Source organism: Genypterus blacodes, unplaced genomic scaffold (genome assembly GCF_046128005.1).
Source record: "Genypterus blacodes isolate CSIRO-AG114 ecotype Tasmania unplaced genomic scaffold, CSIRO-AGI_Gbla_v1 ptg000333l_1, whole genome shotgun sequence".
Lineage (NCBI taxonomy): Eukaryota > Metazoa > Chordata > Actinopteri > Ophidiiformes > Ophidiidae > Genypterus > Genypterus blacodes.
The window spans coordinates 110,636-122,500 of record NW_027467118.1 but is presented as its reverse complement, the minus strand read 5'-3'; the positions used below and the strand labels follow the sequence as shown (position 1 = coordinate 122,500).

At 46.1% G+C, this 11,865-nt stretch overlaps 2 protein-coding genes across 3 annotated transcripts in view; both read left to right on the top strand.

Annotated features, from left to right (window-relative positions):
* pik3c2b (phosphatidylinositol-4-phosphate 3-kinase, catalytic subunit type 2 beta) overlaps nt 1–1,197 on the top strand; it is a 19,321-nt gene extending 18,124 nt beyond the window's left edge. For both annotated transcript variants that reach the window (XM_076137727.1, XM_076137725.1), the window contains one exon: nt 1–1,197. This exon is cut by the window's left edge and continues 1,438 nt beyond it. The gene's annotated coding sequence lies outside the window, so the exon portion shown is untranslated.
* Nucleotides 1,198–1,970: 773 nt separating this feature from the next.
* On the top strand, nt 1,971–6,388 carry ppp1r15b (protein phosphatase 1, regulatory subunit 15B). Its single transcript, XM_076137724.1, has 2 exons — nt 1,971–4,550; nt 5,277–6,388. The coding sequence occupies exons 1-2, from the start codon at nt 2,757–2,759 to the stop codon at nt 5,499–5,501; spliced, it is 2,019 nt and encodes a 672-aa protein (XP_075993839.1). The 5' UTR covers nt 1,971–2,756; the 3' UTR covers nt 5,502–6,388.
* The last annotated feature ends 5,477 nt before the right edge of the window (nt 6,389–11,865 follow it).

Here is an 11,865-nt window from a genome sequence, read left to right as displayed (position 1 = left end):
GTCCCAGAACAGTGGCTATTGTTGCCATTAGCATGTGTTAGCGCAGCACAGCTGGCTTCATATGAACATTGAGCCGTAAATCCACAAGAATTCAAAGAAACAACTTTTTTATTTGATTTTGGACTCAATCAAATATGACAATGATGCTAATGAATTTGTTTTTTTCCTAGTTCTTTTTCTGGCATACAGAACTTTTGTGGTTAGTTTGTTAAAGGAACGATCCTCTCAGCTGCGGCTCTGTGATACAAAGAACTTTGTTACAAAAAACACAGAAACTTGGTTTGCCTTTAAGGTCGTCATGGTAACAGAAATCATTTAATTTCTTTCTATTTTAATGGGAATATTTTATGTTCCGAGTCGAAACTTAAAACGAAAAAGTCAAAGTTTGTGTGGGATATCAAAATACAAATGTCATCTGATGGGGTTGATTAATATGTTATGAGCCTGACCCAATGAAGTAAATTAGTAAAATGTGTTCATTTGAGCTCAGTGATTATGATTGACAGAGGATGAATCCTGAGCCTAGCTGAACAAAGACCCAGGTGTAACGTACACACACGTCTTATAAATTGTCCCGTGGGCTATTCCGGCGACGTCACTTGTAGTCAATCCTATTGCGCTGGCGTCTATGCATGATTGTGGCTTTGAAGTCGTTTGACCTCAGACTTTCACATCTTCAGATAAATGAAAACGTTTGTCCTCTGATGAAGACGTCTTGTTCGCAGGATAGTTTTGGATACAATCCCTCCAGCATCGTTGGCAGGAAATTAGGATGGAAAATAAAATTTAAACAACACTTAGGTAGGCTCACTACTTATCAATCAATTATTTCAAATTTAGAGTTCAGAATTCTGTGAGAAAAAGTTCAGATAAGAGTGCTGTGATTCCATATTTATCTGTAAAGTTGTAGCTGGGCTCATAATTTTCACTTTTAAAATTAAAAAATGGAAATGTTTTGATATGAAAAATCAGATCCTCAGTTCCTCAGAGGGTTCACGGGGCGGGGCGAGCAGAATGTTTGTAATGGATCATATTCACTGTAAAGATCAATCAAAATGTGATATAGTTTTTTTTTCACTCATACTTAATTTTTGGTCAAATTATTACTTTGATGAAATAGAAAGCTTTTTATTGTGTAACTTTAATTTTTTGATAATTTTTTTAATTGCACTACAGAATAAACTTGAATTGAAAGTTTTTGTTATGACTTTATTCTCCAATTTGTCTCGAAAATGTCTTTAAATGTTTTAAACAGTGGTGTTTCTGTATATTTGGTCCAGATTTTAATGAGACATAAGCCCTTCACACTTCTGTGCAGGGAGAGAAACAGTTTTCCAGTTGATTGATTGCTCTATTGGATAAGGACGATTTAAACATTTGCATTGCACTTAAGATCATATGACTCACTGATCTCCATCCCCACAGTAACAAAAGTAATAATAGAAGTGAGTTTGAGGAGACAGAATGTGTGATTGTTTGGTGTTGCTCAGCAGGTTTGCTGTTTTCACTCATGTTCTTCAGAACATCTGACCTTGGTGAGCTCTATATGTTGCAGAATTAGTATGCTTTCTTATGGGTATGTTTGAAGTTTGTTGTAAGAAACAATGGATCCACCTGATGTGTTTGAGGGTTCGGGTCAGGTTCAGAGTCCAGACTGTGATGAAATAAGAGAAACAGCAGGTTTCAGGTCTCATTCAGAGGCAGGATGTCAGATTAGAGCTACTCATGTTTAGAAAAACAGATTCGTCTCAACTTGTTTTGAAAATGTTCTCACATGTTCATTGGAGTTGTGAGTCTAATGCTCACTGCGTGTGTGTTTGTCGACGTGTAGCGGATCCATATAAATATAGTAAATATACATATTTATAAATATAGTAATGAGACATCTGGCGGGCGAGTTGAGCCCCGTGAGGAAGAAACACGTGTGGAGAACATTCACGGACACGTTATGTAACGAGCCCACGCTTCTTCCAGTGAAGGAAGATAGCGACGGTCCCTGCGCGCACATTCAGCCACAGGCAACAACTTGGCGGCGGTCCCTGTAGTTTCTGATGAAATCGAAATCCGAAGTGAACAAACAGCGGAGGTGACGAAGTGATCGATAAATGTGATCGCGGGTCAGAGAAGCAGCCGAATAAACGGCGGAACGACAGAAGATCATCCGTCTACAGTGTGCGTTTGTTTCCGGAGGAAGCCGACAGCTCGAGCTCCGGTCGCGTTCTGGTTGTAGCCATTTGTGCTAAGCTAAGAGGCTACGTGCTAGCCGGCTATCGCGGAGCGACACCCGGCGCTTCCTCGCCTTCAGCCGGACATCATGGCTCAGGTTCGGCGGTTTGTCCTGGACTTCACCTCGGACCGCGGCTCGGATGCGTCTCCTCTTTGCTCTCGCCTCTCCTCCAGAAAGAAGTCGAACCGCCACTCTCAGCCTCACGGTGTCGGGCCGAGCGCCGGGAACACAGAGGACGTTTCCTGGATCCACTTTCTCACGAAGAACCAACTTTTGTTTCACGCGGTGTGAAATATTTCAGAGAATCAAACCAAACGCTTGTTGTCTGAAAATGGACGTTTGTGTTCAAACTTCACCTGAGTGTCGCGCAGCTGTTCGGTCAGCAGCGACGGCTAACCCGCTAACTGCAGATTGTGTCTGAAATATATATATATAAACATATATATATATATATATAAATATATATATACGATCTCGGGAGTTTAGATTTATACGTTTGTCTCGTTTAGTTTTGGAAAAATTGAAGAAAATGTTGAGAAACGTAAGTGGTGAGGGACATTTATCCGGCGGGCAGAGTCCGTCCGCCCCGCCGGTTCACGCTGTGGCCTCTCCGGTGCTGGTGACGCAGGAAAGTTCGTGGATCGGCCTGCCGTCGGTTCTATCGAGGGCCGCACTGTCGTTCCTGCACAAGTACTTGCCGGGCCGAACTCTGGGCTACGAGACGCGGTCCGGCTGGTTCAGCAGAGACTTGAAACAGAACCTTGTCGATGACGGAAGTGCGTTTTTACGGCAGTTGGATGACGTGGTGCCGCAGCGCTGTCACCGGTGTGAGCGGGACGGAGCCGCCGGCCTCCTGCAGCCCGCGGCCTGGGTCACCGCGGACTCGCTCCGGCAAATTGGGATCCAGGAGTCGGATGAAGTGGACGTGAGACCGTGCCAACCCGGTCAGTCTGGGTCCTTTTCTACCGCCAGGACCTTCCTGAGCCACGTTCTACTGAGTGCAGGGTCATCTCAGGAAAAAAGACACCCAGATGGAGGACAGGACTGGGTGACGTCACGCAGGGCTAAAGGGTGGTGGGGCAGTTTGTGGGGAAGCGATGAAGCCTCTTTGTGGTCAGGTCCTCCCTGGGGGGATGAGGGGAAACTGACATGCCAGTTCTGTCCACTAAACCCAGCGGCTGGGTCAAAGGTCCCTGCTGTAAACACAAGCGATGTAATTGTCTACAGCTGCAACAGAGTCTGGACGCTGGGAGAAACCACTGGACGGGGCGACCACAAAGACGAGCCTGCTGACAGGGAAGACCTCCACACGGCACAACGCAGCAGCCAGGGGGAGCTTAGGACCCCGGACCAGGACTATGGCTACTCCAGTCTGGAGGAGGAACACTTTCACATCTCACACCTCAATGTGATGAAGGCTCCCTGTGAAGATCAACCACAGCAGCCAGTTGAGCCAAACAAAAGTGGCACTGCAGCAAATAGTGAAGCAGATGTTGAGACGTCAGAGGCTGGAGAAGAAGAAAGAGACGATGAGGCAGAACCAGTCACTGTGGAAAGTTTGGCTGCTGACCCGGGGCTGTCCAGTCCACAGTGCCAGAACAAAACCATCGCCTACATCATGGGCTGTCCCTGCAGCGACGACGACAGCCAATCAGACAGGGAGTCCAGCGAGGAGGAGGAGGAGGATGATGATGATGATGATGATGGTTTTGATAGTGAGTGTTTGTCAGACTCTGCAGATGAAGATGATGATGAAGCTTCAGACTCAGACTGTGAGGCTGACTCAGAGACGGAGCACCTGTGGACCTTCTTGTGCCAAAGCCAGGACCCCTACAACCCCCAGAACTTCACGGCCCGCCTGCACACTGGCAGCACCACAGAACCCAGGCCCGTCCCCTGTACCCTGACATCCACCCAGTCCACCCCAGACCCCTCCCCTGACCTCACCCCTCTCCCCCTGACCTCCCTGTCCTCCCTGCAGGTGTCCTCCTCCTCTCCCCAGAGCCAGGACAGCTGGGACGACTCCACCTCAGCCAGTGAGGTGGACGAAGCAGAGAGTCTTCGTCTGTGGAGGTCTTTCAGCTCAAAGGCTGACCCGTACAGCCCCTTCAACTTTCAGGCCTCGCTAGCCACCCGGGCGACGAGCGGGGGCGAGCCTTCTCTCTCCTGCCTCCAGCACTCAGCCTCGTCCCCCCCCCAGTACAGGAAGGAAGAAGCTGAAGAGCGGCTGGACAGCGGCTTCTCTGAACCGAAGGCCTCCTCCTCCTCCTCCTCCTTGCCCTCCGCTGTCTCCTCGGCCTCGAGCTGCATCACAGTGAAAAGGGTAAGTCTGCTCTGTTGTCATGACAACATCTTCCTGTGTGCTATCATGATGATGACCTTTGACCTGGACGCTCTGTCTGTTTAGATCATTTACCAACATTAAAACCAAAAGGACTTTGACTCCATGTTGCTCTGAGAAAAGAGGAAGACTGTGAAGACGAAGAGTCAAACCTGAGTTCACTCTCTTCCACTGTCACTTCTTTTTAAATTGATCAAATACTTCGTTGTCTTTATCTTACATGGATGAGTGATTAACCCTAACGTGTCACTTCATGCTCATCAGCTCCACCTGCTGGAGGATCACAGAGTGGCAGCACTTGAAGGGTTAACTCATAATCACATGTGTAAAGTGTTTTCATATTTAATGAAATAAAAAAGCCAAACTTATCCAAAAGAGTGGAAATAAGAAAAGAACAAAGTGGTGAGTTCAAAGGTCACAGAAGCAGAGGGAGGTGACTTTGCTCCTCTTCTTCAGCTTCTTCACTTCTTCAGTTGAAGCTTCTATCAGAGTAAATGTGAGTGATGTCACTGGAGGTCAGGGCGCGCTGGTGCTGCATTTAGACGACTCGTGTTCCTCTGAGTGACACATGATCCTCCAGCTGGATCCGTCGCTCACAGGGACGTCTGTCTGATGCCCAGGGAGAGGACAGACAGGAAGTCCTGCAGGGACGCCGCCTGTAAGGACACAGTCTGTGTCACGTCTTGCTGAGCTGTTGTTTCTGTCCAGGTTCGCTTCTGTGAGGACGTGGAGGAGTTTTTCGCCAGCGGTGGCGAGGAAGAGGAAGACCGGCGGGGGCCCTGGGAGGAACTGGCCCGGGACCGCTGCCGCTTCCTGCGTCGCTGCCAGGAAGTGGAGCAGAGCATCGCTTTCTGCCTGCAGCCGGGGCACCGCAACCTGGTTTACCAGAGGCTCCGCCTCCAGGAAGGGACAGCTGGCAAGCTGACGCGATGAGGAAGTGATGCAGTGACTCTGAGCGCACGCTTCCTGCTCTCCAGCGTTTGATTGAGATGCTTTCAGATTGAAGTATTGATCTGGTGTTTGATCACCTTCACTTTGGTCCGGACGCTGTGACTCGCTGCAGCTCATCACCAATCAGCCAGGATGATGTCATGATTTGCATCGATCCGGTAGTATTGATCAGTATTGATTAGTGATGTATTGGCTTTTCTATCGTCAGTATTTACACAACAAAGTTTTTATCAAGTTTGTTTTTAAAGACGGCTGCGACACCGAAGATCAGAGATGATGAAGAGAAAGAATTATATTTTAAAGTGTGTGTGTGTGTGTGTGTGTGTGTGTGTGTGTGTGTGTGTGTGTGTGTGTGTGTGTGTGTGTGTGTGTGTGTGTGTGTGTGTGTGTGTGTGTGTGTGTGTGTGTGTGTGTGTGTGTGTGTGTGTGTGTGTGTGTGTGTGTGTGTGTTGTCACGGTGATCGGGTTAAGTCAAACACTGCAGGAAGTTTGTTCTTGTGTTCCGTCTGTGATCCATTGTGTTTATCAGAATTACAATGTGGAACGTTTGAGTGTTTGTTAGCTTTTGTTTCCACTCAGACATGAAGGGGTTACTTAGTAATAGAGACACACACACAGAAGCACACAGACAGAGCCACACACACACACACCACAGAGGCGCACACACACTCTTCATCTTTTAATGATTAAAGCTTTAATCATGAATTATGGTTTTAAAGATGAACAAACTTGCATCATTGAGGAGTTTTGAGTTTGAACATAAACATTTGTATGATTGTGATTCAAACACCAAACAAATCTGTTATTTTTCTAAACTTCATCCACAGGAAAAATAAAACAATTCTGAAATAAAACCATAGAACTTTAAAGTCACAGAGAAACTTTGCTGACTGATTATTTATTTATTTCTTTGTCTGCTTGTGAAAGTGGAAACAGAAATTAAGAAGCAAAATTAAATCATGGTGAAATAATTATTATATTCTAATGTTTGTTTGGCTGTTGAGAAGCTTTGATGATGTCATACTTTAGGAATGTTAAAGATCCAGTTGTCGTGTGTCTCTGTGTGTCCCTGTGTGTCTCTGTGTGTCTGTGTGTGTCTGAATGTCCCTGTGTGTCCCTGTGTGTCTCTGTGTGTCTCTGTGTGTCTGTGTGTGTCTCTGTGTGACTCTGTGTGTCTGTGTGTGTCTCTGTGTGTCTCTGTGTGTCTGAATGTCCCTGTGTGTCTCTGTGTGTCTCTGTGTGTCTGTGTGTGTCTCTGTGTGTCTGAATGTCTCTGTGTGTCCCTGTGTGTCTCTGTGTGTCTCTGTGTGTCTCTGTGTGTCTGTGTGTGTCTGTGTGTGTCTCTGTGTGTCTCTGTGTGTCTGTGTGTGTCTCTGTGTGTCTGAATGTCTCTGTGTGTCTCTGTGTGTCCCCGTGTGTCTGTGTGTGTCTCTGTGTGTCTCTGTGTGTCTGTGTGTGTCTGTGTGTGTCTCTGTGTGTCTCTGTGTGTCTGTGTGTGTCTCTGTGTGTCTGAATGTCTCTGTGTGTCTCTGTGTGTCCCCGTGTGTCTGTGTGTGTCTCTGTGTGTCTGAATGTCTCTGTGTGTCTCTGTGTGTCTGTGTGTGTCTCTGTGTGTCTGAATGTCTCTGTGTGTCTCTGTGTGTCCCTGTGTCTCTGTGTGTCTCTGTGTGTCCCCGTGTGTCCCTATGTGTCTCTGCTCCTCTCTGCTCCTCTCTGCTCCTCGTGCAGCTCCATCAGACTCTCTAAGTATTTGATGTACCTGATGGCGGCTCGCAGCGTCTCCACCTTGCTGAGCCGCTTGGTGGCGCTCTGGCCCGGCAGGTGGTCCCTCAGGTGGGCGTAGCCTTGATTCACACACTTCACCCGCTGGCGCTCCCGCTCGTTACGCTTCTGGATGAACGCCGGTTCAAAGGGACACTCGTAGAGGCGGAAGTGTCCGTGGTGGTGGAAGGGGCGGAGGTATGGAAGGAGTCCAGACGACAGGCCGGGGCCCCCCAGGGAGCCTTTATAGAGGCCCACTGGACCGGCCGGGTCCATGTCCGGAGGGTAGAGGAGCAAAGGGACGGAACTGGACTGAGGGTGCTGAGGAAGAGTGCAATCCTCAGTGTGACCAGAAGAGGGGGACAGACTGAACCGCAGACTGCCGGCAGCCCTGAAATAAGACGGACGAGGATCCACCAGCAGGGGGCAGAAGACTGCGCTCATGATGAAGATCAACAAGGAAGATCTCAGGTCCTCAGGAGAACTCAAGCTCCATCGTGCAGCTGTTGGTCTGAGAAGGTCCACACACACACACACACACACACACACACACACACACACACACACACACACACACACACACACACACACACAGCTGTTTGTGCTTCTCTTCAGGTCCAGAGGTCTCTGGCTCATTTACATAATCAGTAAGTAAACACACTGCTAAACTAAAATCATGTGGCAATACAGGAACAGGAAGTGATGGAGGTGAGTTTGTTTGTTTACTGACACCTTCAGGTGCCAGTGAGCCACACCCACCTATGATGTCATTATCGCATCTGGAACAAACTGAAAACCTATCAGCAGTTTTTCTTGCTTTTTGTTATAATTATTTTTCACATGAGATTTTATTCCAGCTTTATTCTTGTTTTTACTCATTTGCTGTCATCTGCTTGTGTCTGAATCAAACATGATTTCTTGTGGTAACGTAAACATGCCAGCAGCTGCTATGGGATTCTTAGGGACGTCTTCATCACTAAATGTTACAAATAAACACCATGCTTTTGATGTCTTTGAATTTTAAAACAGTCTGATGGAGATGTAACGACTGACTGTGTTAAACATTTAGCATTGACTAAAAAAACATCACATTGATAAAAGTTCAGATTGATGCTTTAAAGCTTCTGCCTCAAAAGCTCATCAACTTCCTCCACACAGACTACAACAAACTACAACACAGATTAATCAATTAATCAATCAATCAAAGCTCTCCTGCAGCTACAGATGATCAATAACTTAACATATGGAACATAGTAACTGATAACAAAAGTATAAAGACTTTGTCTTACCGTCACTCAGTGTTCTGTGACTGTTCCCTCCAGGTGTGTTTGTGTGTGTGGGTCTGTACAGGATGCCTTTAACCCCCCGCTCCCCCCCACCCCCACCCCACCCCCACACACACACATAACAATCATCTTCTCTGTCTGCAGAACAATAAACTGCATATAATTAGTCAAGAAATGATCCGACAAAATTCATTTACAGAAGTTATAGAGGTGTTATCCAAATTCTATTTCATTGTTGTATTATGTACTTTATTATGTACTGTGTGAAAAAAGCACATCAATACTTAAACACACATTGACTATTATTCATATGAGTTATTATCTATTCAGAGTATCCTCCTGCCAGTCAGCATCTCGTGTAATACCTGGTGTGTCATGGTTCAGTCCCTCAGTCAGATGGTTCAGTCCCTCAGTCAGATGGTTCAGTCCCTCAGGTAAGATGGTTCAGTCCCTCAGGTAAGATGGTTCAGTCCCTCAGTCAGATGGTTCAGTCCCTCAGGTAAGATGGTTCAGTCCCTCAGTCAGATGGTTCAGTCCCTCAGTCAGATGGTTCAGTCCCTCAGTCAGATGGTTCAGTCCCTCAGTCAGATGGTTCAGTCCCTCAGTCAGATGGTTCAGTCCCTCAGTCAGATGGTTCAGTCCCTCAGGTAAGATGGTTCAGTCCCTCAGGTAAGATGGTTCAGTCCCTCAGTCAGATGGTTCAGTCCCTCAGGTAAGATGGTTCAGTCCCTCAGTCAGATGGTTCAGTCCCTCAGTCAGATGGTTCAGTCCCTCAGATGGTTCAGTCCCTCAGTCAGATGGTTCAGTCCCTCAGTCAGGTGGTTCAGTCCCTCAGTCAGGTGGTTCAGTCCCTCAGTCAGATGGTTCAGTCCCTCAGTCAGATGGTTCAGTCCCTCAGTCAGATGGTTCAGTCCCTCAGTCAGATGGTTCAGTCCGTCTTGATTTCTCCAAACATGTATTAGAGTCTAACTTCAGCTCAGAGGTGTCACAGGAAGTTTCCTTTAGGTGTTAAGTGTTTGTGTCAATGTGACCTTTGACCTTTACTGGGGAAGCTCTGCTGGTCTCTAGCAGCCTGGTCCAGAGGAGAGCAGACCTGCATCTCTGTTTGCTGCTCTGCCTCTTTGGAGCTCTGTTTGTTTACCATGAAGGCTGTTGTGTGTTGTAAGTAAACTCAGTCTGACCTGATGAGAAAAGACTCACCTAAAGGGTTAGGGTTAGAAAGGATAATATTGTGTATTTGTGTGTCTCCCTCACGTTCAAACATGAGACAACCTGCACATCTGGAGCAACACCAGGACCCACGACTCAAACCAGGACCCTCTGGTAGACGACTGAGACCACCGCAGAGCCTCACAGCTCTGTCTTAGTGTTAAGTATTAGAATTCAAATTCCTTAAATCCCTGCCAGAGTAAACCTGAACACAAACATCACTGAAGGTTGAGGATGGAGCCACAGGCAGCACACAAAGGGTTAACATGTAGGTTTGGACTTCAAAGTGCTTCACGGAGAAATGACTGTTTGCAGTTTCCTCTCCTGAAGTCGAGGATCTGCAGATGAAAGGTGTGTGTGTGTGTGTGTGTGTGTGTGTGTGTGTGTGTGTGTGTGTGTGTGTGTGTGTGTGTGTGTGTGTGTGTGTGTGTGTGTGTGTGTGTGTGTGTGTGTGTGTGTGTGTGTGTGTGTGTGTGTGTGTGTGTGTGTGTGTGAGAGCTCCACCCTTCCTCCTCTACACACACGCTAATCACTGTTTACTGCTGCAGGCGTGTCACACCTGAGCGTTTATGCGTGCTCGCATCATGATAACCTCCTGAAGTCATCATGCTGCCTCGTCTTCATCACAGAGATGAAGTCAGTATTACGAAATAAAATTGAATATACAGCAAAATAATGAGCTTAAATTGTGTGTGTGTGTGTGTGTGTGTGTGTGTGGGAGAGACTTCCTGCAAAGACCCTCACATCAAAGGTACAGGAGACAAACATGTCATCTCCAAAACCGATCCTCATTAAGCCTCAGACACACATGCACACACACTTGTTTTAGTCTCACTTCTCGTCACTAGTTTTTGCGTTAATATCATTTCTCTTCCATCCTCTCTGATAACAAACTGATCCTCGGTATCGCAGCCGTCTTTAAAAACAGACCTGTTTTTGATTGTGTTGTTGCAGGCAGTATGAAGTTAATCACATAAAGCTACAGGCACGTTGTCATGACAACATACTCTGGACCTGTACAGTTTAAAGCACTGGAGTCCTCCTCATGACCTCTGACCTTCATAACAGATTGTTGTTGGCTGTGTTTTTAGCTGAGCTACTTTGAGAGGGGACAGCATTCCTAGCTAGCAACAAACTAGCATTGATGCTACAAATAAGCATTGATGCTACAAACTACCGTAGCCTTCAGTCTTTATTTCCACCAAACTAAAGTGACTCATGTTCATGTGTTTGTTTACAGTCAGTGTTGACATTACTCCGATCAATGACGACACAAAAGCACATGGTCATAGATAATTAAAATCTTTTTATTACAATCCAGTGTGCATCATCTTCTTCATCATCATCATCATCATCATCATCGTCAAAGTCTTAAAAAGTGGCTGTGAGGGTCGGGGGTCAGGGGTCAGGGGGGCTGCAGGGTTTGGCAGCAAGCAGCTTCTCTCCTGTGTGCTTTTATTTTGTAAATGGACCCTCAGTGAAAGACTTGTTCCACTTTAAATGCCTTCAGTTTGACGTGTGTGTGTGTGTGTGTGGATGAAGAAGAAGTTCCTTTAAACTTTACTTAATATACAAACTATAATCCAAACACTGTTAAATGTGTAAATTCGTCCTGTTTACTGCTGCACAAGCACCTGACCACAGGGTGGTGCTGTCGTGTCCTGTTTACAATCTCTCCCTGCACTTTTTGTCAAAATCAATATTTACATGTCATAATGACACAAAACAACAATATAATTGAATTCAGTCGTTATAAACAGACAATAATAGTTTTGACATTTTGTTAAATCAAAGCTGATATTTATTCTTACAAAGTTACTGAGTTCACATTGGTCTGGTAAATATCACAAGAAAAATACTGAAATTTGTGACAATACAATGACAATAAACAGATAAATCCTCAATAAATCACAATGATTTTTATAAAGTAAACATTGTCACACTGTTGTTCTAAAGACAAAACTCAGACTCAGACTCAGCTGCTCTCATGATCTTTGTGATTGATGGTTTGAATATGTTCTGTGTTCATGATTTGTCCAGAAGGTCGTTGGACTCGTTTCTGTTTCTGATTCTGGAGCAAAATTACAAAA

What these genes read in the sequence shown, in the direction of transcription:
- ppp1r15b (XM_076137724.1), top strand. Translation starts at nt 2,757, where the DNA reads ATGTTGAGAAACGTAAGTGGTGAGGGACATTTATCCGGCGGGCAGAGT. An exon ending in GCTGCATCACAGTGAAAAGG is followed by an intron (nt 4,551 to 5,276) that starts GTAAGTCTGCTC and finishes GTTTCTGTCCAG; the next exon opens with GTTCGCTTCTGTGAGGACGT.